We start from the raw sequence: 26,969 nt of genomic DNA on the forward strand, positions 1-26,969 counted from the left end.
TTTAGACTGGAAAAGACAAGACTGAAAGGGGATCTTATCAAGGTTTACAAATATGTGAAGGGTTAAGTGCCAAGAATAAGGTGCCAGACTCTTTCAGTGGTGCCCTGTGATAGGACCAGGGGCAATGGTCACAAACTGGAGCACAGAAAGTTCCAGCTGAACATGAGGGAAAGCTGTGACCCTTCTGGAGCCCTGGAACAGACTGCCCAGAGAGGTTGTGGAGTCCTCCTTTCTGGAGACTTTTAAGACCCACCTGGATGTGCAATACTGTGTGACCTGCCCTGGGTGATCCTGCTTTGGCAAGGGGGTTGGACTGGATGATCTCTGGAGGTCCCTTCCAACCCCTAACATTCAATGATTCCATGACCTGGTTTGGTGTGTACCAGGCACAGAAGTCGCTGCCTTCCAGGAGGTTTAATAAAAGCCTACAGAACTCAGCATTCTGCCATGTTCTGCTGAAAAAAAAAACACAGCTACATCTGTGCATTTTACACAGGGAAGCATTAAATAGGCTGGGGAAAAAAAATTGTTCTTCTAATTTCAGATGTGCTCGGTTTGAAAAATCCTCTGCGGTGATCATTGGCCTCACGGTGCACGGAGGGAGCCCTGCTGAGGGAAGAAGAAAATAAAAGAGAGAGAGAAAGAAGAAGTACAAAGAAAGGCAGACAAAGCTGGAGGAGGGCTGAGGATGCTCATGGGTCTGGAGCAGAATGCAGACAGCTGCAAGACAGGTAGGACATGTGGATGGCCTGAGCCAGCCCCTCCACTGGAGATGCAAGTGAAAGGATTTCCAGGTATCTGGTGAGGAGCAGGGATTTGGGACAGGGATGTGGTTTGAAACTAGAGCAGGGTAGATTCAGATTGGACATCAGGAAGAAGTTCTTTACTGTGAGGGTGGGGACAGGGTACAGGGAATACACAAGGCCATGTGGTTTGAAACTAGAGCAGGGTAGATTCAGATTGGACATCAGGAAGAAGTTCTTTACTGTGAGGGTGGTGGAACACTGAAACGAGTTGCCCAGAGAAGTTGTGGATGCCTCATCCCTGGAAGTGTTTAAAACCAGGCTGGGTGAGGCTTGGAAGCAACCTGATCTAGAGGGGAATGTCCCTGTCCATGGCAGGGAGGTTGGAACTAAATGTCTTAAAAGTTCCTTCCAGTATGAACCATTCTGTGATTCTGTGGCAGGGTGTCCAGACAGGCTGCCACGATCAGCATCAGCAGCACCACATGAACCAAGGCTGACCTGCATACTGCAGCCCAGGAGCACCTTCTTGAGATGAGATTCCAGCAGTCCAAGCACTAAACCTGGGTGAACAGCACCATTAAACCCATCTACATTGTGTAGACAGAGCGAGAGAGCCCTGTGAAGAGCTGAGCATCAGTCAAAACCTCGTTGTGCTAGTTTGAGCCTAGCTGGGATATTTAAGTGAGAAGAATTAGATGACAGGCTGTGAAAAAGAAACAGTGGTGATGTCTACTTCACTCCTAGGCCTGCTGAGATGTTTAAAAACAAGAATATGAATATAGATTATGGATTTGCTCTCTCTGGCTGCCTGCACTTCTCTCCCTAACTTGCTAACTAATCCATCTGCTCCCTAACCCCCCTGGCCAGCTCTCCAAACTCACCTTGAATGTAAGGCAAAGTCTGGGATAAGGTTGAGGGGTGGTAGGAAGGTGGAAGGGTGATTTGGAGCCCCTCCTGGGGACTCTGGTTTCGGGGGGGGGCTGCTGTGTTTCTGTATTGTCTTTTTAACTTGCCTATTTCTGTCTGTAGCTGTATATAGATTGTAAATATCTGCTTACATATTGTGCTAAGCTGTAACTACAAAGCTTCATTCTTTAATTTCCAGCTCAGCTGAGTCTAATCTGGGTGATTTTCACAACTGGGGGGGTTGAGGTGGGGATGTTACACCCAAACCATCACACTGGTGTATTCTAACACAGGGCAAGAGAGTTCCATCCATCAGCAGTGGTGTCCTGCCAGGCTCGACAAGGAGCAAGCTCTTCACCTCCAACCCCTCTCCTGCTGCTTCCACCACAAACAAAAACCACATCTTGACGAGCACAGTTATCACAATAAATAATTTCCCCTTCTGCAGCAGCTGGGTCATAAGTTTTAGCTCCTGCTGCTGCCAAGCTCATTAGAATACAAGGATATGTCACAGGCAGTGAGCAAAACCAAAAGAGCTACCTTGAATACTCCTGGCACCGGGGGAGGGGTGGGAAGAGAAGTAAAAAAGTGCTGATGTCAGATCCTTGCTGGTGAAGTTTTATGCTTGTTCTCCAGCAGCTCAGTGAACCTGAAGGCTGGGATTTAAAGTACCTGTGTCCTCGAGGCTAAAAAAAAATCCCAGTTTTATGAACCGCTACTGCATCGCTTGTTGATTTAAAGTCCATTCTCCAGCAGAGAGCAGCCCACATTTTTCCTCCTGGCGTGGTTTATGACCATCAATATGCAGCCTGCATACCTCCACAGGGAGCCACACAGCCCAGACTTTTAAGAAATAACAATTAAATGCAGAGGACTCCATTGCCCCCAAGTACCTCTCGACCTTTGCAGAGAATAAACCCCAGGTGCCCTGCCAGCAACTGTCGCCGCTGCGTCAGGGAGGCTGTTCGTGAGGCTCTGCACAATATGGGCACAGAAATGACCTGTGATAAGCTCTGCTTCTCAGTGTGGCTCTGAGGAGATAAAAGGCTCTCAGTCTGAGGTTTGCAAAGCTCAGCCAGCCTTGGGAGTCTGTGAACTCTCCATCTCTGTGACCTGTGTTTCCACCGGCAAGCAGCTATTAGAGCATGCAGGGGATAGAGCCCAGAGAACAGCTGGGAGGGACAGCTGAGGAGCAAATGTCACAAGGATGCAGTGGATTTAGAGCCAGCAAACCCAGTCTCCAGCTCCAACAACAAGAGAGGGACTTGGGCTTGGTGGAGATGCTCCTCAGCTTTCTCCATCTCAAGAAGAGAGGACAAGCAGAGCAGCCCTGATCCCACACTTCAGAGCAGCCAGATTTCCCATAACTCAACTTCTGCCTCCTTCCAGCAGCTCTCCTGCTTGTCACCTGGCTTCAAACTCACTTCCTAAATAATTAGGTGAAGTGCAAAAGTCAATGGCAACCTCAATCCCCTTCTCTGGTGACCTCAGCTCAGCCAGAGCTGAGCACTGGGCACCCAGGAAGAAATGGAAACAGACATCAGGATCACTGCCCTAATGACATGACTTTCTTCTAGCTCAGCCTTGCAACCAGTTGAGTCCTGCTGGAGCTCCAGCCACAGCAGTGGTTTTGTCTGGGTGATGGGTCTGGCCCAGCATCTTCACCAGCTTGCTCATATCTTGCAAGCTACAGCTGCTCCCCAAATACAAGCTTTCAGCTCAGAGCCCCTTGTTGTCAGATCATCCCCCTCAGACAGCACTTCCAGTTCTCACAAGCAAGGCAGCTGCTTTGTATGAGCCCTGCAAGGCTTTCCCCAAAACACAGAGGAGGTCTCTTCCAACCTGGTTGATTCTATGAGCAACACACAGAAAAATACCCACCATGGTTCTTGGTACACATTAAGAAGATGGAAAAACAGTAGGAAGCATCCCTCAAAAATAAGGATCCACCCTCTGTGGGGGTGGCTTTATCTGCTGGGCAACAAGAACAACACTTGAGCAGCAAATTCCACTTAATGTGTTAAGCGATGACAGGAAGGTTAAGTGTGAGTTACATCACCTATCATTAGAGGGCTTTGCCACCTGGGCAGAGGACAAGAAAATAAGACATTTAAAACCACCTCAAAGGCAGAAAGGTTTTCTGTAGCTCATCAGAGTCTGATGCCTTATTCTTAGTAACTGGAGACACTGGGAAGGACAAGCTGAGTGGCTTGTTCTGCTCAGTGACAGCTCTTCAGAGGAGAGGCTGAGAGACCTGGGGGGCTTCAGCCTGGAAAAGAGCAGCCTGAGAGAGGATCTTAGCAGTGCACATCAATAACTGAAGAGTGGAGATCATGAGGATGGGGCCAGATTCTTCTCAGTGGTACCCAGTGACAGGATGAGGGGCAGTGGACATAAACTCAGTCAGAGGAAATTCCATCTCAACACAAGAAAAAACTTTTTTGCTGTGAGGGTAACAGAGCCCTGGAACAAGCTGCTCAGAGAGGTTCTGGAGCCTCCTTCTCTGGACATCTTCAAAACTCATCTAGAAGCATTCCTGTGTGACCTGCCTTAGGTGGTCCTACTTTGCAGGTGGTGGACTCAATGATCTCTGGAGGACCCTTAGCATTCTATGGTTCTATGACAAGGTGTGACAGCTGCAAACCAGAACACAGGAGGCTTCACTTCAACTTAAGACAAACTTCTTTACTTTGAGGGCACCAGAGCCCTGGAGCAGGCTGCCCACAGAGGCTGTGGAGCCTCCTTCTCTGGAGAGATTCCACACCCACTTGGATGTGTTCCTGTGCCACTTGATCTAGGCAAACCTGCTCTAGCAGAGGGGTTGGACTCGATGATCTCCAGAGATCTGTTCCAACACAAGGAGCAAAGCTGGAGGTGGATAGGTTCAGACTGGATGTGAGGAGGAAGTTTTTCATCATGAGAGTGGTGAGAGCCTGGAATGGGTTGCCCAGGGAGGTGGTTGGGGGCCCACTCCTGGAGGTGTTTAAGGCCAGGCTGATCTAGGGTGGGTTGTCCCTGCCCATAGCAGAGGGGTTGGAACTAGATGACCTTTGTGGTCCCTTCCAACTCTGACTGGTTCTACGATCACCAGTCTGCAATTCTGTAAGCATCAATTCAACATCCAGCTACACCTCCCCAGCTGATCTGCCATGCCAGCCTGGCCTCACCAGCCCAGAAGGAAGAAAAACTTGCTTCCAACCCTACCTCTTCACAGGGAGCATCAATCAGCTTTCAAGGTTTCTTTTTGTCCCCTTGATGCTTTCAGATTTTCCCACAGCACCACACAAACTCCAGTAAAATGCAGCAGGGGCTGCTCCAGCCAGTGAGACTCCAATGAATTAGAATCATAGACTCAGTCAGGATTGGAAGGGACCACAAGGATCATCTAGTTCCAGCTCCCCTGACATGGGCAGGGACACCCTACCCTAGAGCAGGCTGCCCACAGCCTCATCCAGCCTGGCCTTAAACACCTCCAGGGATGGAGCCTCAACCACCTCCCTGGGCAACCCATTCCAGGCTCTCACCACTCTCATGCTCAACAACTTCCTCCTCACATCCAGCCTGAACCTACCCATCTCCAGCTTTGCTCCATTCCCCCCAGTCCTGTCCCTCCCTGATAGCCTAAAAAGTCCCTCCCCAGCTTTTTTAATTACTCTGCCTTTTCTAGAGCCATGTTTTTTGTTTTTTTTTCCCCTGGGACCTTAAAACCATTTACTCCAGCAAACACAGGACTTTTTCCTCCTAACCATCCACATCGATTTTGCCTTTATCACTTGCAGATTTATACTTCTCCCACGCCGATTAAAGATTCGGATCACACCGGTGCCTCGTAACGCACCGCATCCCATAGTCATCCCTTCTCAAAAGCTGCTATTAAGATGTATCTTTCCCAACTGGCAGACCATTTGCCACATTATATAGCCAGAGCTTGACTTTACCTTCACTTCCTTATTTTTTTTTTCCCCTCCACCCATTAATTTGGTTCCCTTCGCTTTGCCTCTTGGCCCCAGCCCCGCCGCAGCGGCTCAGCCCCAGCTCGTTTATCCCTTTACAAGGAGCTGTGTTTTTATTGCCTCTCACAGAAGTGGCATTATGAAAAGATGAATCTCTTCCTTTTTTCCGTGCTGTCTTCATAATACAAGCCTTAAAACATATTTGCTTCCTCATCTGATATTTCTTGCCATTAACTGGTGGAAGCAGGGGCTTTGGGAAGCCTGATGCAGACGGAGCGGAGCAGATGCTCTGAAGATAAAACATCAAACTGCACAGAGCAGTTTACCAAGAGGTTTCAACTTGCTTATTACAGCATCTGTGATGCCATTTGCCTCCTTACAGATGTTTTGGGGATTTTTTTTTCCTCCTCAAGAGAAATCCCCAAGGCTCAGAAGAAAACAGCCAGGAAGAGTGTCCAGGGATAGTGCTGGGCTTTATCTGCTTCCCTGCTCTGGGGACATGAATCTCAGCCTGATATTCAGCTCCATGAAGGCTTTGCAGCACAGGGAGCTGAAATCCCAGAGGTGATCCCACAGCCTTTATACCTCAGAGCTGAGAGAGACAGCTCAGTCTTCTTTTCATGAGCACCTGAACAAAGGTGGGAGCTTGTTTTGGCTGTGTGCCCACTGAGAATTCAGCCTGAGCAAATACCCCAGAGAACTTGTTTCAGGATGGGAAAAGCTCCTTGGAAACTCATCCAAAGCAAACATGGGATGATGCAGAGGCAGAGTCCTTCCTGACATCCCCCAACACCAACTTGTGCCATAAATCACTTTACAGATACTCACAGGCTCTCAGGATGTTAGGGGCTGGAAGGGACCCAAGGAGATCATCGAATCCAACCCCCCTGCCAGAGCAGGACAATACTAACACAGATCACAGAGGAACACATCCAGACAGGCCTTGAAAGTCTCCAGAGAAGGAGACTCCACAACTCACCAAAGTGCTTCCATTTATTTTAATCTCCCTTTACTCTGGTGGTGTTTTTCACACCAATGCCTTTAAAGGACCGGACCCTGAGCTAACCCAAAGCCCCTGGCTGAATACTCCAAGGGAAGATGCTGACATTTAGTAAATTTCATTTAAATAGATAGATAGAAATAGGTATAAAATCAACTTTTCCATCAAAGCCAGGAGCTTGTCAGCATAGGAAGAACTTCCCAGTAATGTATAACCAAGATCATTAACTAAAATATATTAAGAATGCAATAAAGTGCTCTGAGATCCTTCCCCAGGCAGGACACTAAGATGAATCCACATGCCCAAACCTTCACTATCCTCCTGAACCTCAGAGCAGGCTTGACCCACATATCTGGGTAGCAGCAGCACAAACCACCAGCAGCAGCACTTTGCCTCCATGTGTTGATGCATCAAGAAGCCACATTTGCAAGCCCAGTGGTGAGGCAGCCTCTAGCACAGAATGAGGGGACACAGTCTCAAGTTGTGCCAGGGAAGGTATAAGCTGGAGATTAGGAGGAAGTTCTTCACAGAGAGATTTGCCATTGGAATGGGCTGCCCAGGGAGGTGGTGGAGTCACCATCCCTGGAGGTGTTGAAGCAAAGCCTGGATGAGGCACTTAGTGCCATGGTCTGGTTGATTGGATAGGGCTGGTTTGCTAGGTTGGACTGGATGATCTTGGAGGTCTCTTCCAAGCTGGCTGATTCAGTGATGTTTTGGGGCAGAAAGGCACAAAAGAAACAGAAAGCAAAGGAGAATCAGCTTCAGCAAACTGAGCTGGAAGTGAAGCCTGGGAGCTTGGAGGGGAAAGTGTGAATGATCTGGACTCACATGGGCACCTCCATCCTCCCACCATACTGGTGATCTCTCCCAACAAGCCCAAAACCCCTTGGGTAAGGTGGGGGCACGTGGATTGACCCAGCTCCCTGGGCACACAGCCACCTCTCCACTCTACCCGAGAGAGCAAAGCCACTGATCTCAGCTGCCCAGGCATGGACTTCCCCATACAACTCCTTCCCCAACCCTGATGGGGACCCCAGACTGAGGAGTCCTTAGCAACCTTCTGCACTGTTCCCAGCCTCTCCAAGCAAACACTGACAGCATCCAGGACCAGGCTGGAGAGCTTCCCAGGAGCTAGAAAGGAACTGCCTTAGCTAGAATGAAATGAGTTGTGAAACCTGTGAAGAAAGAGAGCACTGGGGAGGAAGGTTCCTGCAGAGCTGGCTGCTGAGCTCTGCTGATGCTGCTCCTGTGGCTGAGCTCTGCTCACCAAAATCACCACCCAGCAATGCTGAGCTGGATCACAGGATGAGTTTTACCTCCCCCATAGGCTGCTGTTCCAGACAGCTCTCACACCACGTAGCACCAGCCTCACCTTGCAGATGGCCTCTGAACCCCACTGCATGCTGAGAAGAAAATACATGGAAGGGTCTGTGACCTGTCTGAGCTCACCTGCATAACAGAGGACCCCAGCAGCTGGCAGTGGTTTCACTAAAGCCAACTCATCAAGGGCAACAACTCAGGAATTAATAGAGGCAGGCTGGCAGGATGCTGGAACATCACCCATTTAGTGTCATATTGTGAGACTTTTAATTACTGGGGGAATATGGACTCATGTAATGATTACAAGAACAAATACTTAAAGTGTGTGGAAATTAACTGAGCCTTGCCAGTAATTAAGCTTGAAGATTAATCAGCCGTTAGCAAATAACAGCCTTTGCAGGCTAACCACCGGTGGGGAGGGGAGGATGGACAACCAGGGATGCCAGCACTGACCCCAGCCCTCCCAACTGCCACTTCTCTGTGGGCATGGGGTGGGCAGGAGCGACAAACTCCTGGGAAAGGCCTTCTCTGAGCCACAGCACTGTCCAGTTACAGTACCAGCTTGGACCAGCCTCTTTGGGCTGCCTCTTTCCCTCCCAGGCGCTTTCCAGCAGGGGACCAACACTTCCATTACAAACTACTATTTCCCTTGCCCAGTAAATAACTCTCCAGGAGGCTTCCATAAGTACCTCTAATTTCCTCCCCTCTGCTGATTTAGGAGGCTTGCATTCAATTAACAGCAGTATTGATTTTTTCTGCAGCTGACTGGCAGGCTGCTGCTCATCCTCCTTAGGGAACTCATCCCTTACCTTCCCAGCACAAACCAGGGGGAGCCCAGGGACGGCAGGAGAAGGGATCCAGCAATGCCCAGGGCCACAGCAGGCTGAGTCGTGGGTGCAGCCTGTGCCACCTTACCCTAGTGTGACGTCCCTCAACCCCCCTGATCAGTTCTTTTGAGGATGTTGGGTGTTTAGGGGTTCCAAGAGTCTAATCCAAAGCATTGCAAGAGGCTAGAGGGCTCCTACAGAGTATTCAGTCAGCACCTAGGGAGCAAGAAAGAGCTTGGAGCAACTTTCAGCCACAGAAAGCTGCTGGAGGGCTTTCCAAGGCAGGCCATTAACTACACCTCATATACTTCAATTCCTCTTTGTACTTCCCAAGGGGCAAAGCCAACCCTGCCCTCCACTGGAGAAGTGCTGGAGAGGGGCAGTGCTCACAGGCTATCCCATAAAGCCTGCTGAAGCTTTCAGCCCCTTCCTCTTCTCTGGGGCTCTGCAAACACCAAGCCCTGCTGATCTTGCTGGGGATGCAGCATTAAGCAGGACAGCACTAGGTACAAACCAGGACACATCCCCTTTGCGCAGGTGCAATCACAGAGCCCTCTCTGGCAGCTTTGCTGAGCAGAGGAGGAGATGAAGGAGGCCACCAGAGACGCTTTAAAGGATAAATCCCCTTTGAAATTGTCACCCTTTAATTGTATTATCTTCTGCTGACAGCTTCAAGTCGGTCACTGGTGATCAAAGAGACAGAGACAAGGAGGGAAGGCAGAAAAAAGCCCCTGGTAGAGTCCCAGGATCATAATTAACAAACAGCAGCAGGACACCTCCAGAGCCATGGTGCTGACCTGGGTGGATTCAGCATACACCACTTAGTCCTGGAGTGATTAGTGGTGCCCATTCTCCCATGGCACAGAGGGTCCCTAGGGGTTGCAGCTGGGTGCCCCCAAAGAGAGTGGGACCTCAGCACCCTCATTCCATGGGATCTCAGCCCAGGTTTCACAGCAGATTAAGTCACAGAATCATAGAATCAAGCAGGTTGGAAGAGACCTCCAAGATCATCCAGTCCAACCTATTACCCAGCCCTGGCCAGTCAACCAGACCATGGCACTAAGTGTCTCATCCAGGCTTTGCTTCGACACCTCCAGGGACAGCAACTCCACCACCTCCCTGGGCAGCCCATTCCAATGCCAATCACTCTCTCTGACAACAACTTCCTCCTAACATCCAGCCTAGACCTCTCCCAGCACAGCCCCAGGCTGTGTCCCTTGTTCTGTTGCTGGTTGCCTGACAGAAGAGACCAACCCAACCTGCCTACAGCCTCCCTTCAGGTAGTTGTAGACAGCAATGAGGTCTGCCCTGAGCCTCCTCTTCTGCAGGCTGCACACCCCCAGCTCCCTCAGCCTCTCCTCACAGGGCTGTGTTCCAGGCCCCTCACCAGCTTCATTGCCCTTCTCTGGACACATTGCAGCACCTCAACATCTCTCTTGAATTCAGGAGCCCAGAACTGGACACAGCACTCAAGGTGTGGCCTGAGCAGTGCTGAGTACAGGGACAGAATAACCTCCCTTGTCCTGCTGGCCACACTGGTCCTGATGCAGGCCAGGATGCCATTGGCTCTCTTGGTCACCTTGGGGAGGTCTAGGCTGGATGTTAGGAGGAAGTTGTTGGCAGAGAGAGTGATTGGCATTGGAATGGGCTGCCCAGGGAGGTGGTGGAGTCACCATCCCTGGAGGTGTTGAAGCAAAGCCTGGATGAGGCAATCAGTGCCATGGTCTGGTTGATTGGCCAGGGCTGGGTGCTAGGTTGGACTGGATGATCTTGGAGGTCTATTCCAATCTGGTTGATTCTATGATTGCTCCTGAGGGGCAGTTTATAAGGAGCAAAAGTTGTCCCTCATTTTCTCCTCCTGAAAATGAAGACCTCTCTAATCTCAACTGCTCAAGCCCATCTCAGCACAGGTACAAAACCCAAGGCTGTTTTGATGTGCTGAGTCCATATCCTCTCTGGCCTCCTCCAGGCATAGAATACCATGACCACAGTCATGATAGGGGCCAGAAGGGACATCCAGAGATCATCTAAGTCCAAAACCCCTACCAACACAGGTTCACCTATGTCAGGTTGCACAGGAACAAGTCCAGGTAGGTTTTGAAAACCTCCAGAGGGATTGCTCAGGAGGGGCTGCTGCATGAGCCCATCCCTGCCACCTACCTGTCTCCTCTGACTCCAGCATTTGCCCCAAGAGCAGCTCCTGGGTTTCTCATCTCTCCCCTTTTGTGTTGCAGTTGGTTTAGTTAGCACTCTTGCAGGCCCTGGTGTGACAGCTGAATGAGCATTAGTAACTGCTGGAAGGTTCCCAAAGCAAAGGGACATGTCTCCTCAGCACATCATGCTGGGAAGGTCTGATGGGACCTCTCCAGCTGCCAGCCAGGATGGGTGCAGTGCATGCATTGCAGGGAGCCAGGGCACCAGCTCTGTGCCAGTGCTTTGGGGCCCAACAGCTTCCTCCTGCTTCGTTTTAAGCCTTGCTCAGCTCCAAGGCTGAGCAGATCAGCCCTGGATTTCAAACAATCATTTTGACAGCTACCTGAGGGATATGGACACAAAGAAACTGCCTGAGCTGGCTCTGGGATTTCATGGAAGAGGGAGCACAGCCCACGCACTAGGCACTGCTCCAGCCACCGCCGAGTCCCACCTCCAGTTCCACCACAGCACAGCAGTGGAGAGGCACTGCAAGTGGAAAAGGTGCTGCAGGTAACCCCCAACACCACAGCCGTTGCAGAGACCCCAGAAGGAAAGGGTCCCAGCAATGGCAAACAGTAAGACTGCAGAAGCTCTTCCCCAGCCCCATGCCCTGGTGAGCTCCACCACCCCCACGCAGCAGCTCAGCCCCGCATCAAAGCGCCCACAGGGGATTCTTTGCTCCTGTAGCCACTGTGCCCAGTGCTCTCCGTGGGGCCTCAGCACGGCTGACTGACCTGTCCAGAGGGAATCGTGCTTCATCCCCTTTGTGGAAGTCAGTGCTATTCTCCAGCCTGGCCAGGATGTCCATCCTCTTCATCAGCATCTCCAGCATGTCGCTCATGCGCCGCAGCACGCCTCGGGACTCCAGGGCGCCCATCACTGCAGGCACACACAGAGGAGACACGGTCATGGGCAGTGGCACCCAGACCATCCCCCTGCCCACGGCTCCAGCGCCAAGGCTGCCCTCGGTCCTGCGCCTCCCGGCCCCGCTGGCGGGCTGGCTGGTCCGGGAACTGCCTCATCACAGTATCACCAAGGTTGGAAGAGACCTCACAGATCATCGAGTCCAACCCTTTACCACAGAGCTCAAGGCCAGACCATGGCACCAAGTGCCACGTCCAGTCCTGCCTTGAACAGCTCCAGGGACGGCGACTCCACCACCTCCCCGGGCAGCCCATTCCAGTGTCCAATGACTCTCTCAGTGAAGAACTTTCTCCTCACCTCAAGCCTAAATTTCCCCTGGCACAGCCTGAGGCTGTGTCCTCTTGTTCTGGTGCTGGCCACCTGAGAGAAGAGAGCAACCTCCTCCTGGCCACAACCACCCCTCAGGTAGTTGCAGACAGCAATAAGGTCACCCCTGAGCCTCCTCTTCTCCAGGCTAACCAATCCCAGCTCCCTCAGCCTCTCCTCGTAGGGCTGTGCTCAAGGCCTCTCCCCAGCCTCGTCGCCCTTCTCTGGACACGCTCAAGCATCTCAGTGTCCCTCCTAAACTGGGGGGCCCAGAACTGAACACAGCACTCAAGGTGTGGTCTAACCAGTGCAGAGTACAGGGGCAGAATGACCTCCCTGCTCCTGCTGGCCACACCATTCCTGATGCAGGCCAGGATGCCACTGGCTCTCTTGGCCACCTGGGCACACTGCTGGCTCATGTTCAGGCGGGTATCAATCAGCACCCCCAGATCCCTCTCTGTCTGGCTGCTCTCCAGCCACTCCGACCCCAGCCTGTAGACACAGGTTATACAGCTCTGGCCAAGAGCAGCTTTGCTGATGCCAGCAGCCAGCCTCACACTGTGATTTGGAGAAGCACCACCAACACAGCACAGACAAACACCAAGCTCCGCGGGCAGCGTTTCCACACGCCCCTGCTTCTGGCACGATAAATCAAGTCCAACACCACTTGGTTGAGTCTGAACCTTACTCCAGGTGTAGCGGTTAGCTCACTCCCTGTCTAGCTCCCTATAAGAACAGAAGAACTTCCTATTTTGTTCTCTCTTGCCCTGCCTCTCTGCCTGACAGCATCCCTCTCCTGTTCCTGTTGCTCTTTGCTTACCATGTGGCTGTGAGTCCACGAGATGGGCAAACCCAATGCCATCAGTCCATGAGATGGGCAAGCCCAATGCCATCAATCTGGTTGTATATATGTGTATTTTGTATCTTGTTTTCCCTTCCCTGTACCTCTTTTGCAAACCCCCTACCTCAAATACCTTTTATTTATTGTTCAAGTTTTCCTCTTCTAACTTCCAAATCAAAGTGAGATCATTTATGTGGGTGTATTTTGCCTTTTCCTCTCTACATCTAATTCCTTTTCTTTGAAAAAAGGAGGAGGGGAAGAGGGAAAGGCATCCTATAAGTTGTCATTGGTTCTATTAAGTATATTTGAGTCTCTGGGGAATTTAGAACTGAGACAAGCAGTGCTTTTACCAACCCTGATCCAGCCTCTCTGGACATAAACTCCCAACTTGTCCACCTCATTCAGTTTAACTTAAGATGTGCAACAAGCTTAAGTTTTAGCTGGAAAAGACCTCTAAGACTACCCAGTCCAACCATCAACTCAACACTGCCACAGAATCAGTTAGGGTTGGAAAGGACCACAAGGATCATCTAGTTCCACCCCCCCTGCCATGGGCAGAGACACTATACCCTAGAGCAGACATGGCCATGGCCATCCAGAGGGACCTGGACAGACTGGAGAGGTGGGTACAAGCCAACTTCATGAGGTTCAACAAGACCAAGTGCAGTGTCCTGCATTTGGGTCAGGGCAATCCCAATCACAAATCCAGGCTGGGCAGTGAGTGGCTGGAGAGCATCCCTGAGGAGAGGGACTTGGGGGTGCTGGTGGACAAGAAGCTCAACATGAGCCAGCAGTGTGAACTTGCAGCCCAGAAAGCCAAGCAGAGCCTGGGCTGCATGGGGAGAAGTGTGGCCAGCAGGGCCAGGGAGGTGATTCTCCCCCTCTACTCTGATCTGCTGAGACCCCACCTGGAGTACTGCATCCAGTTCTGGAGCCCCTGTTACAAGAGAGATGTGGAGATGCTGGAGTGTGCCCAGAGAAGGGCCACGAGGATGCTCAGAGGGCTGCAGCAGCTCTGCTATGAGGACAGACTGAAAGAGTTAGGGCTGTTGAGTCTGGAGAAGAGGAGGCTCCCAGGTGACTTTCTTGTGGCCTTCCAGGACCTAAAGGGGGCCTACAAAAAATCTGGGGAGGGACCTTTTAGGCTATCAGGAGTGACAGGAGTGAGGGGAATGGAGCAAAGCTGGAGGTGGGTAGGTTCAGACTGGATGTGAGGAGGAAATGTTTCAGCATGAGAGTGGTGAGAGCCTGGAATGGGTTGCCCAGGGAGGTGTTTGAGGCCCCATGGCTGGAGGTGTTTAAGGCCAGACTGGATGAGGCTGTGGGCAGCCTGCTCTAGGGTAGGGTGTCCCTGCCCATGTCAGGGGGGTTGAAACTTGATGATCCTTGTGGTCCCTTCCAACCCTGACTGATTCTATGATTAGCCATGGCCCAGAGTGCTATGTTCACACGTTGCTTGAACACCTCCAGGGACAGTGACTCCCTGTGCAACCAACTAACCTTTCATTTTGCACTTTTATTTTCCACCCTCCAAGACCCACCTAGCCCAGCATCCTGCTTTTGGCTTCAGGAGAAGCATGGGAAAGAGAGCAAATAGGTAGTTCTCTCCCAACACATCCTCTCTGCAGCATCAGATTTTCTTGTTGCAGAGAAAAAACACTTTTTCTACTCAAAGGCCCCTAGAACAGGTCTTATGATGAGCAGATGAGGGAACTGGGACTGTTTAGTGAGGAGAAGAGAAAGCTGAAGGGAGATCTCATTGCTCTGTACAACTCCCTGAAAGGAGGTTGCAGGGAGGTGGGGGTCAGCCTCTTCTCCCTCATACCAGGTGAAGAATGAGGGGAAATGGCCTGACATTGCACCAGGGAAGGTTTAGGTTGGATATTAGAGAGAACCAACCTGATTTAGAGTGAGGCATCTCTGCCCATGGCAGGGGAGTTGGAACTGGATGCCCTTTGAGGTCCCTTCCAACCCTGACAATCCTGTGATTCTGTAATTTCTTTACTGGAGGTGGTCAGGGATTGGAATGGGCTGCCCAGGAAGGTGGTGGAGTCACCATCCTTGGGGGTGTTCAAAGATGCATGGACATGGCACTTTGGGACGTGGTTTAGTGGGCACTGTGGTGTTGGACTTGATGATCTTGGAGGTCTTTTCCTACCAAAGCAACTCTATGCTCCTGTGCAATCTACCACAGGGTGGATGTGCCAGCACTGAAACACCTCTGCCTCAAGCACTACATCCCAGCAGACCCTCCCCAGCACAGAACCACCCCAGGTCCCAGCCCCATTTAATGCTCTGCTTCCTAAGGGGTTGCAGAGCACCGACCTGCTGCTGTGCTGACAGCACCAGGGGACAAGCCAACTCCTGGCTCCTAGTTTGATCTGCTGCCTGGTGACAAGCAGCCCCGAGCCTGGAGCCAGGGAACAGAAAATAAAGCTCCTGTTTCATCTCAGTGCAGCTCATTTCACATTAGTAATAACTTAATCAGTGCCTAATCCCCTCAACTTCTCCCATTTAGCTTATCTCCACCGCTCCACTCACATGTGCCCTTCAGAAGGCAGCACAGACTTAATTTGGGGAGCAGCAGGAGCCAGGCAGGCTGTGCTGGGGAGCTGAGTAGCTGCTGGACACCCTGGGTGGCTCCTGGGATTTGTGGACACCTCATGCATTTGAAGGCAGATGCAAGAAGGGGTCTGGCACAGCCAGAGGTTGTGCTGTGCTGCTGCATCCTCTGGAGCTATCACACAGCATCCCACACCCAGCCCAGCCCCAGCGGTGAGATGGAGCTGGCCTGTGTCAGAAACCTACCTGGGCAGCCCATTCCAATGCCAATCACTCTCTCTGGCAACAACTTCCTCCTAACATCCAGCCTAGACCTCCCCAAGGTGGCCAAGAGAGCCAATGGCATCCTGGCCTGCATCAGGAACAGTGTGGCCAGTTGGACAAGGGAGGTTTTTCTGCCCCTGGACTCAGCACTGGTCAGGCCACACCTTGAGTGCTGTGTCCAGTTCTGGGCTCCTCAATTCAAGAGAGAAGTTGAGGTACTGGAACATGTCCAGAGAAGGGCAATGAAGCTGGTGAGGGGCCTGGAGCACAGCCTTGTGAGGAGAGGCTGAGGGAGCTGGGGGTGTGCAGCCTGCAGAAAAGGAGGCTCAGGGGTGGCCTCAATATAGACTGGATTCTAGGAGGAGGTTCTTGCCAGAGAGAGTGATGGGCATTGGAATGGGCTGCCCAGGGTGGTGGAGTCACCATCCCTGGAGGTGTTCAAGAAGAGACTGGATGAGGCACTTAGTGCTATGGCTTAGTTGATTGGACAGGGCTGGGTGCTAGGTTGGACTGGATGATCTTGGAGGTCTCTTCCAACCTGGCTGATTCTATGATCACCTGCCAGGGACAGCCCTGACATGGGCTTCTCCTCCCTGCAGGAGCTGGCCAAGCTGCTGTGTGCATCAGGCAGCACAGAGCCTGGCCTGAACAGAAGGTCTGGGTGGTTTGGGTAACAGATAGGAGTGGTGTGCATGGCTGTGGGGGGAACCAGCTCAGCACAACAGCTCCTGCTGCTGTGGAGATGCAGCCTCAGTTCCTCCCCACTGCTCCCCCAGTAGAATCATAGAGTGTTGGGAGCTGGAAGGGACCTCAAAAGATCATCTGATGCAGCCCCCCCTGCCAGAGCAAGAGCACCCAGGGCAGATCACACTGGAACTCATCCAGATGGGTCTTGAGTATCTCCAGAGAGGGAGACTCCACCACCTCCCTGGGCAGAGTAAATCACCCAGTAACTCACAGCTCCAGATGTTGCAGCACTGGAGCCATAGCTGCCAGAGGACAGTTCTCCAGCCCTGGTGGAGGAGGGCTGCAGCATCACCACAGCCAAAGCTGGGGGCCCTGCCAGGCTCTCGCCCCAGCGAGCACAAAGGGAGCTGCGCTGCAGCTGCTTGTCGCTGCTGGGCATGTGAACAAGGGGTTACCAGCCAACCCCTAACCCCTCTGAGAAGCTGACTCCAGGCCAGCTAGACCTCACCGAAGGCTGTCTGCCACGCCTGGCTGAGATTATCAGCGGCACATTATTCCTCCTGACACTATCTAACAAACCAGAAGAAAAATGGAGAGCAAAAGCAATTCCTCAACCCCAAAACCCAAGGGAAAAATGCCTTTCGTGGAGATTGAAACCAGGCTCTTCTCCAAACACTGCCTGCACTCCCACAGCAAGAAGTTGGTGAGTTCTGGCTTAATCAGTGGGAGCCTGAGCTCCAGGTCTCTCTGGAGGGGTCAGGAAAGGCAGGAGTCACCTTTACCCGTCCCACCAGGAAGGTCTCCCAGTGCCCCAGTCACAACCTGGCCCATTAACAGGGTAGAAGTGCAAAGGAACTTGAAGTTAAAAGATGCTATGGGGGACAAAATTTGGAAACTTGGAGCTCAGTTTGTACAAGAACCTCCCCAAACACAGCTGAGCAAACTGGGCAAAGAGATGGCCAAGAAAAACAGCAAAGCTCTGAGCTAGGCTGAAGTCAGAAAATCCACCTCAGTTATTTCCCCATCTGACTGAGCCCACTCTGGTGACATCCCTCCCACAGCTGAGATGTGCTCATGGCTCACAGAGCCCAGCAGCCTCTACCCACCTGTCCTAGGCAGCTTCCAGGACAGACCATTCCCATAACAGGCATTTGCACTCAGGATTTACTTCTGCTTCAACTTTCCAGCATTGCCATTGGGTTGGAGCTTAAACTCTGAACTCAGGTTTTTGGGGCATCCTTCTTAGGCATCCCTGTGAGTCTGGAAGTCAGAAAAAGAACCCAGTACAAGCCCTTCAGCTGGCCAGGAGGGCTTAAACCACAACCACCACATTTCCACAGCTGGAGTGGTGCCCCTAGCCCAAGGATTTGGATCCCAGCTTGTCTGTTTGAAGAAGGGTCAGGTCATGCTGGCTCACCAGGAAAATTCAAGGGTCACATCTGGGAAGGCAGTGGCGATGACTGAGAGCCACTGCTGCCTTTGGCACTCTGAGCTGGGCTGTCACCCCAGTTTGTAGTCAGAATCCATTCATTTAATGACAAAAAACCTGCTTAGTGGTGCAGCTCATTTGAAATTTAAATGGCTGCTCGAAAAGCTCAGGCAGGGAAACAGCTCTGGCCCCTGATTAAAACCCAGACACACTCAGAGAGCTCATCCCTGCAGAAGTAACCTGGGAAAAAAAAGCCCTTTTCTGAGGGGGTTGAGATGGGTCCTGGAAGCCTCTCCAGCCCTGCAAAGGGAGCCTAATCCTGCCCTGGGCAGGGGCACAAAAGAAACTGAGGCACAGAGCTACACAGGGCTGACCTTTCTAGCAGGCAGCGGTGAGCTGATGTCCCTGCTGGACGCACAGAGGTGCTCAGATCCACATCTCCACTGCCTGGGCTGAGCTCCTGGGGATCACCCCATGCTGAAGCAGGAGGAGAGATGGAGATGTCCTGCTGATCAGGATGCATCCACACTCCAGGGACCCCAGCTGAGGAAGCCTCTTTTGAATCCTCACTGCAGAAGCACAGCCTTGTTCCAAAATCCCTGAGGAGGAATGAGGATATTCCCACTGGGGAATGAAACCATTTCCCCCTGGATCCTGCAGAACCCAGCATCACGCAGAGCTACAGGCCCCAGCCCCCTCAGATTGGATATTTCCCCTGGTGTCACTGCCACCACCCAATCTCCCAGCTGTTTTCAAGTGATTCCAGGGTGGTTTTCAACAGCAAAGCTCTGAGCTGTGCTGTCAACAGTGAGAGGAGATATTCCATCACCAGTAAAGAAATAAAAACTCAGCCCAAACCCAAGAGAAAATGTAGTAAGAAAAAAAAATGAATACATCTTAGCCTTCACTGGGTTGCAGTTTTGGGTGCCCTGCCAGAAAGCAGAGCTGTCACAGGGCACATCTCTCCCCTCATCCCAGTCCTCCCCTGGCTCTTGGAGATGAAGCTGAAGCCCTTCCTCAACACCTCTCTTTTTTTCTGTTCATGAGTCTTTTGTTGTTGTTGTTCCAGAAGCTTAAGGAGGATAACAAGAGCTAGTTGACACTCTTGGCAATGATTATTCCATCTCTTGGAAAGTGTGTCTCATTAAAACCAAAGGAAAGGAGGAAAAAAGTGCTGAAGTGACTCTTTTCAAAATGCAAGAGCCAAGATTAATTTGTTAACCTGAAGCAGAGACCCAGACACTTGCTGAACGTCTGCTCGGCTGCCAACCCTGCATGCCAGTGATTCGGAGGATGGAGGACAGGCTGGTACCCAGCACCTCCAGCTTCTCCCTTCCACCAGCCAGCAGCATCCCCAAGGGACTTGCAAGCAGTGCTGGAGCAAGACAGGAGAAACCCAAACCTGAGTCCACAGCATGAAACCCCAGTAAAGATTACAGAATCAGCCAGGTTGGAAAAGATCTCTGAGATCATTAAGTCAAATCTATCACCCAATACCTTCTAATTAACTAAACCCTGGCACTAAGTGTACAGTTCTGGAGCCTCCAACACAAGGAGGACATGGAACAGTTGGAGCAAGTCCAGAGGTGGCCACAAAGATGCTCAGAGGGCTGCAGCAGCTCTGCTATGAGGACAAGAGTTGGGGCTCTTCAGCCTGAAGAAGGCTTCAAGAAGACCTTGGAGTGGCCTTCCAGTATCTGAAGGAGACCTACAGGAAGGCTGGGGAGGGACTATTGACCAGGTCTTGCAATGACAGGACAAGGAGTAATGGGTTTAAACTGGAAGAGAGGAAATTTAAACTGGATGTTAGGAAGAAGTTCTTTGCAGTGAGGGTGGTGAGACACTGGCACAGGTTGCCCAGGGAGGTTGTGGCTGCTTCCTCCCCAGAGATGTTCAAGGCCAGGTTGGATGAGGCCTTGAGTGACCTATTCTAGTGGGAGGTGTCCCTGCCTATGAGAGGGGGTTGGAACTGGATGATATTGGATGCCCCTTCCAACCTAAACCATTCTATGGTACTACGAGTGCCACATCCAATCTCCTTTTAAACACCTCCAGGGATGGTGACTCCACCACCTCCCTGAGCATCCCATCCCAGTGCCAATCACTCTTTGTGTGAAGAACTTCCTCCTAACATCCACCCTAAACCTGCCCTGTTGCAGCTTGAGATTGCAGCTTGCTCTGTTGCTGGGCACCTGGCAGAAGAGACCAACTCCACCTGGCTACCCTTCAGGTAGTTGTAGAGAGCAACAAGGTCTGCCCTGAGCCTCCTCTTCCCCAGGGTGCACATCCCCAGCTCCCTCAGCCTCTCCTCACAGAGCTGTGCTGCAGCCTCCTCACCAGCCTTGATGCCCTTCTCTGGACACATTGAAGTACCTCAATATCCTTCTTAAATCGATGGGCCCAGAACTGGACACAGGACCCAACTCTGCCAGCCACTTTCCCTGCTTTGAAACAAGTAAGCTGCTGATTACAAAGCAGCAGGGGGGGGGGGGGGAATATTCTAATTACCCTTGATAATCAGCAATGATGGGGAAGTAAATACAAGTAAAAGTGCTCAACAGATTAATCAAAGTTTGCTAAAGTATGACAGGCTTTTTTGACAGCTTTCCTGAGTGGCAGCCACTCTTTAAAGGCAATCACTGAACCTGACAGAGGTTTGCGTAGCAGCACTAGGAAATAATGATTGCAATCAATCACATCTCACTGGATTTCACCAGACATGCTGGTAAACACAGCAGAAGGAGGAGAATTATTTATGGTGCTTCAGAAGAGCGTGCAGCTAAGTAATTGGATGAAATCAAGGCCAAAAAATAACAACCCAAGCATCCCCCTCCTTCCCTCCAAGGGTGATATCTAGTGGAAGAAGAAACAGCATCTCTGTGAAGCCAGTGGAATAGAATCATAGAATCAACCAGGTTGGAAGAGACCTCCAACATCATCCAGTCCAACCTAGCACCCAGCCCTATCCAGTCAACTAGACCATGGCACCAAGTGCCTCATCCAGGCTTTTCTTGAAGACCCCCAGGGACGGTGCCTCCACCACCTCCCTGGGCAGCCCATTCCAATGGGAAATCACTCTCTCTGTGAAGAACTTCTTCCCAATATCCAGCCTATATAGTCAGCAGCCAATCTGCTCGTGTATGGATAGGGTCAAAAACCTGGGGAGTTCACTTGTCTTCAAAATGCCTTCTTGGAGTGAACAGTAGTAGAAGTATAGGCTGGATGTTAGGAGGAAGTTGTTGGCAGAGAGAGTGAGTGGCATTGGAATGGGCTGCCCAGGGAGGTGGTGGAGGCACCGTCCCTGGAGGTGTTGAAGCAAAGCCTGGATGAGGCACTTAGTGCCATGGTCTGGTTGATTGGACAGGGCTGGGTGCTAGGTTGGACTGAATGATCTTGGAGGTCTCTTCCAAACTGGTTGATTCTATGATTTTAACACATCTCTGGGCACTTGCCTCAGCCCCTGCCATCACCTGCCACTGAAATGGCCCAGGAGCAGGAGCCAGGTTGGGTGAGTTTAGCTGCATGTGCAGACTGCCCTTGGGTGGGAGGGTGAAGTTCAGTGCCAGGCTGGATGAGGCTCTGGCCAGTCTGATCTAGGGTAGGGCGTCTCTGCCCGTGGCAGGAGGATTGGAACTAGATGATCCTTGTGGTCCCATCCAAGCCTGGCTGATTCTATGATTCTAGATGCCTTAGGGCAGCCATGCAAGAGCAGAGAGCAGCTGAGAAAGCAGTGTTTGGTGAGCATCTCCAGCAAGGCCACTGTGCAGAGCCCTCCCTGCCGGCCAACCCAGCACGGGGCTGGGACCAGCAGCAGTGGTGTGAAGCGGCACTGGCAGAGCCCAGGTTGTACCGCATGAGGAGGAGCACACAGGAAGGAGGAGTTCCTGTGCTCAGGCTTCATGTTTTGGGATCCTGAGCATCCTCCCCAGCTCACCAATGCTCACACTGGGAGCCAGCTTTGCCCAGCACTTGCAAGCACAGGGAAGGTACCCAGGATGCCAGCCCATCTCACTGCTTGTGTGTGGCTCTAGCACACTTGCACTGAGGTTTTCAAAGAGAGATGAAAGCTCTTGGGAGAGAAAAAGAAACCCAAATGAGTTCTAGGGGCATATTTCCTTTAGCTACCTGAACTGATTCAAAACTCCTTACCCTGTGTAGCTGCTGGACCCAGATGGAAGCTCCATCTTGGAGGGGGGGGGTCCCTCACACTGCTCAGTGCCAGCTTGGTGCCAAGCAGATGGGAAAAGAGAAACATGTAGGGGGAGTGGCTTTTGAGCCAGCACTCAGCCCTATACATCCCCTGTCTTTCCTGCCTAGCAGGTGCAGGACTCCTGTAGCACCCCATAGCTGCACCTTGCCTTGGTACTTACATGTAGCTTTTCAACCCAAACCCCATTCCAGTTCCAGGGGCAGCTAAAGTCTCCCGAGCAGAGCAGCCCCCACAAGCTCATTGCTGACCACACCAGGGGAGACCAAGGCAAAGCCTGGACCCACATCTCCGCAGGCCAGTGTGAACACCACCACAACAGCCTCCTGACATTTAAAAATGCAATCCCAGAATATATCTCCCTGCTGCTCATAACATGGCTGGTTTGTTGTTGATTTTTTCTCTCCCCCTTCTCAGACATAAGTCATATCCCTGCCCGGCTGCCTCGCAACAGCTGAACGCTCCGCCACGAGAAGGGAATTTGCTCAGAGATGGTGAGATATTACTTATGTCCATTGAAAATACCAGCGGAATTAATTTCAATCTAAAGCATCATTGGCTTGGCTTTGTTTTGCTCCTTTAAAGGACAAGTCCAGGCTGCTTAAACCCCTCAAAAGGACAATGTGCTCTTGAAGGATTTCTCGAGGAAGAAACTGGAAGATTCTTGCTGTGGCACAGCTGGACAGAGACTTCATAGAGCCAGACTCGTAGAAGCAGCCAGGTTGGAAGAGACCTCCAAGATCATCCAGCCCAACCTAGCACCCAGCCCTATCCAGTCAACCAGACCATGGCACTAAGTGCCCCAGTCAGGCTTTGCTTCAACACCTCCAGGGACGGTGACTCCACCACCTCCTGGGCAGCCCATTCCAATGCCAATCACTCTCTCTGCCAGGAACTTCCTCCTAACATCCAACCTAGACCTCCCCCAGCACAACTTGAGACTATGTCCCCTTGTTCTGTTGCTGGTTGCCTGACAGAAGAGACCAACCCCACCTGGCTACAGCCTCCCTTCAGGCAGTTGTAGACAGCAATGAGGTCTGCCTTGAGCCTCCTCTTCTGCAGGCTGCACACCCCCAGCTCCCTCAGCCTCTCCTCACAGGGCTGTGCTCCAGGCCCCTCACCAGCTTTGTTGCCCTTCTCTGGACACATTCCAGTATCTCATCACTCATCTTCTTGATTGGTTGTCCTGGGGACTCCAGTTGGTACCCAGGGCTGTCCTGGGGACCCTATCCTCTCGAAATGACTCCCATTCTGGCACCTGCCCACATCTTGGTGAGCAGAGCACCAGCCCTTCACTTCTCTCCGCCTCTCACACTCCTCTATTTACTTCCACTATCGATTTTGATTCAAGCAGATTAAAAGACCAAAGAGCCAACTAGCCAAGGGCTCCAGCTAACCCTGACACATAATCCATTACAGTCACAGCCCAAGGACCCAGTACTAACTGGCAACAAGAAAGTCTAAGCCCAGGCTCAGGCTGATAGTGATGGCCACCTCCCTTATCCAGCCCTTTGGCACCACCCCTGGGGGATGATGCTCCAAGGATGGACCTGCATCCCTGAAGGGCACCTGCTCACCAACATGGGCACCAAACCAGTTGCTGCCTCCAGCAGCTGCACCCACATTTGCTATCAGACTGATGTGGGTTTGTTATTTTAAGTAATCCAGAGACAATAAGGACCTGCTCAGCCAGTGTCCTGAACACAGAAAGAACAGAGAGCCACACCAGGAGCTGTCATGCCAGCAGCAGCAATTTGCACCTTGAGGAGTCCACAAAGCAGCTTGGGGACTACCAACCAAGTGGACACTTCAATACAGCTCCAGCTGCACCACTGATCTGCTGCTGAGCAGCTGGAAACAGCCAGCAATGAAGCACTTCCCTGGTAATCAGCCAAATTAAGCAGCCTTAAGTCACTGGCTAGTAAAGTAGATCACGTCCCACCTGCCTGCTGTCATCTACCCCCTGGATTTAGCCATCCCCTTGCCCACTGCTGTGCAATCAGCAGCAAAAGTGCAGCCTCAGGGATGTTTTCACTGCCTCTCACCACATCAAGCTCTGCTACAGCCGGCATGGGGCCAGCAGCCATGTACTGCCCACCAAGGCAGGCAGGAGCTGCCCCAGGGCTCTGCTGATGCAGCCCTGTGACAGCAGCAATCACAACCCTGCCGTGGGCTCTAGAGGGTCCCCCCCAGCTCTCCACTAGCCCAGCAGTGCCTAGGGGTGGGATACCATAGCAGAGGGACGGTCTCCAGCTAAAAGCAAGAGCTGGCTCTGCCCTGGCATGCATGCTACCCAAACAGCACCAGCAACATCTACTGCTCCTTACCCTTCAAACACACACCAGGGACCTGATGTTCCCTCTGGGACGTGGAGACAATCACACAAGTCCTGCCATAAGCCATCACTTTCCAGGCTAAATGAGCTTGGTCCCCTCTTCCTCTGCAGGGCAGTGCCAGGAGATGGGCTGAGGTGAGGGCAGGTGACTGGGGACTAGCAGATGAACAGGAGCAACTCCAGCACAAGCTACAGCTCTGCTTTTATTTGTTAACCTCATCTTTTCCCCCCTCCTCATTCCCCTTTCACTTTGATTTTAGAAGGTTAGAATGACAGAAACGTTTGGGTTGGAAGTGGCCTCTAAAAAACATATAGTCCAACCCCCCTGCCTTGAGCAGGGACATGCCCACCTAGATTGCTCAGAGCCCCATCAAGCCTGACCTTGAATGACCTCCACCACCTCCCTGGGCAACCTTTTTGCAGTGTTCCACCACCCTCACAGTGGAGAACTTCTTCCTAATGTCCAACCTAAACCTACCCTGCTCGAGTTTCCAACCACTGCCCCTTCTCTGAGTTGCCTCTCTGCTGTCAGCCACACCATTTTAAGTTGCATTTCAAGCTGCTCTGCAGCACTCTAAGATCCTCAATGTGCATAAGGCTTTGCAAACCACAAGATCAGCATTGATTTTAAGCTGCTTCCTGGAACACAAGAGCTCCAACAAGGGGCTGGCTTAAAGGCAGTTGAAGGTAGCAAAACCCAGGAGACACCTGGGGCATGTCTGGGCACCCAGCTGGATGCTGTCAGCACTGGGAGCAAAACTGGACTTTGATTTTTCAGCTGAGGAACTCAGCTCCAGGTGATGAGCAGCACACACCAGTCCCATGGTACATGGGCAGAGCAGCTCCACAGACCCAGCATGGGCCAGGGCCCCTCACCATCATCTGCTCTCCTTTGGGATCTTGGTCTTTGTGAGAGGGGTGTTAGCATCTCTCTAATGGCATTGGTATTTATCTCAGCCAGTTCCTCTAATGGTCCCTAATGCTGACCTCAGGCAAATTGCCTTAGCAGGACCTGGTGCCTCAAGGAGTGGGGGAAATCATCCCAAATGCTTCAAGTAAAGGGTTCCATTGGATGTGGTGATCTTGAAAGTCTCTTCCAACCAAAATGATTCTGTGGTTCAATCCAGTATTTGCTTGCCCCAGAAGCAGCCAGAGGAAGGCTTCAGGAGGCTCAGCATCATCATCACTCCTCTGGCTCTGCAGGTCCAGCACTTGAGCCTGCAGCCTTATTTACAGCTGCCCCAAAACATTGTGTTTCAGACACAGCAGAACTCTAATTTCACATTTCCAGGATGATTACCATTGCTCCTTCAAGCCAAAGAGATTGGCCAAACGGTGCTGGGCATCCTGCCACTCTGTTTCCAGCTCTGAGTAAATCATTTCTTTCCTCCAAACCCATCAGCACCCTCCAAGAGCAGCGATCAGATCCTTCCAGCAACAGCAGAGCAGGAACCCAAAGCAAAGCCTGCAGGAGTAGAGGCATTGGCAGAGCCAGAGGGCAAACTTTGGCTAATCTCTGCCTGAGCCAAACTGAGCCCTGGTCCCTCACTTGGGCCAGAGAAACAAATAAATCAGTGGAAAACCCCCAGCTTTTAGAGAGGCTGCTTTGGTTCCCACTGTGCTCATTTTCCTTTCTCAAGTACCTGCTTCCCCACCCCGGGCTCAGGAGGAATTTTGATTTAGGAGTGAAAAGGGGTAATAAAAGCATAAGGAGCCATTAACAGCCCTGCTGGCTATGGTGGGGTGTTTGCTCTATCACACCTCACTGCAAAAAGCCATTTGACTTCCTTGTGAGCTATAGAAAAATCAATTAATTGGTTTAATCATTCCCTGGGAGTCACTGCTTACAGAGATAACCGAGTGCCGTGGCCAGCAGGATGCTACTGGTGGTGGTGGCAGCAGGAAAGTGGCCAGCAAGCAGCCCTGCACTGACAGCTTCACCCCTACTTAAGGCTCAGGAATCCACACTTCCATCTTTCAGGAAGTTTAGTGGTAGCATCATTCTTTCTTTCAAGCCTGCAGGTTCCAATTCTGAGCAGTGATTGTATCAAACAGGCACTTCTTCAGCAGGGGACGTGTCCTCAGCATGGATTGAGCCTTACCTGCTACTAGAGCAGCCCTTACACTGCTGCTTATCCCACTTGTGCCCTGAGAAGCACCACTCTGCATCCCTTCCCCCTCCCCCCCAACTCCAGCACATCCCTGCAGAGGAGGGCACTAACCCTGCAGTGTCACTTGGAGCCCTCACAGATCATTTATGATAGAAGAAGAGGGAATGGCCTCAAGGTGCCACTGTGGAGGTTTAGACTGGCCATTAGGAAACATTTTTTCCTCAGCAAGAATCATAGAATCAATCACGTTGAAAGAGACCTCCAAGATCATCCAGGCCAACCTAGCACCCAGCCCTATGCAGTCAACCAGACCATGGCACTAAGTGCCCCAGCCAGGCTTTGCTTCAACACCTCCAGA

At 51.7% G+C, this 26,969-nt stretch overlaps 1 protein-coding gene across 1 annotated transcript in view; it reads right to left on the reverse strand.

Moving 5' to 3' along the window:
• Window positions 1-26,969, reverse strand: part of MGAT5B (alpha-1,6-mannosylglycoprotein 6-beta-N-acetylglucosaminyltransferase B) — an 80,964-nt gene that overhangs the window by 35,359 nt on the left and 18,636 nt on the right. Inside the window, 1 exon segment of the mRNA XM_064151733.1 lies at window positions 11,680-11,824. Coding sequence (XP_064007803.1) covers window positions 11,680-11,824 — 145 coding nt within the window.

This window comes from Pogoniulus pusillus, chromosome 11 (genome assembly GCF_015220805.1).
Source record: "Pogoniulus pusillus isolate bPogPus1 chromosome 11, bPogPus1.pri, whole genome shotgun sequence".
Lineage (NCBI taxonomy): Eukaryota > Metazoa > Chordata > Aves > Piciformes > Lybiidae > Pogoniulus > Pogoniulus pusillus.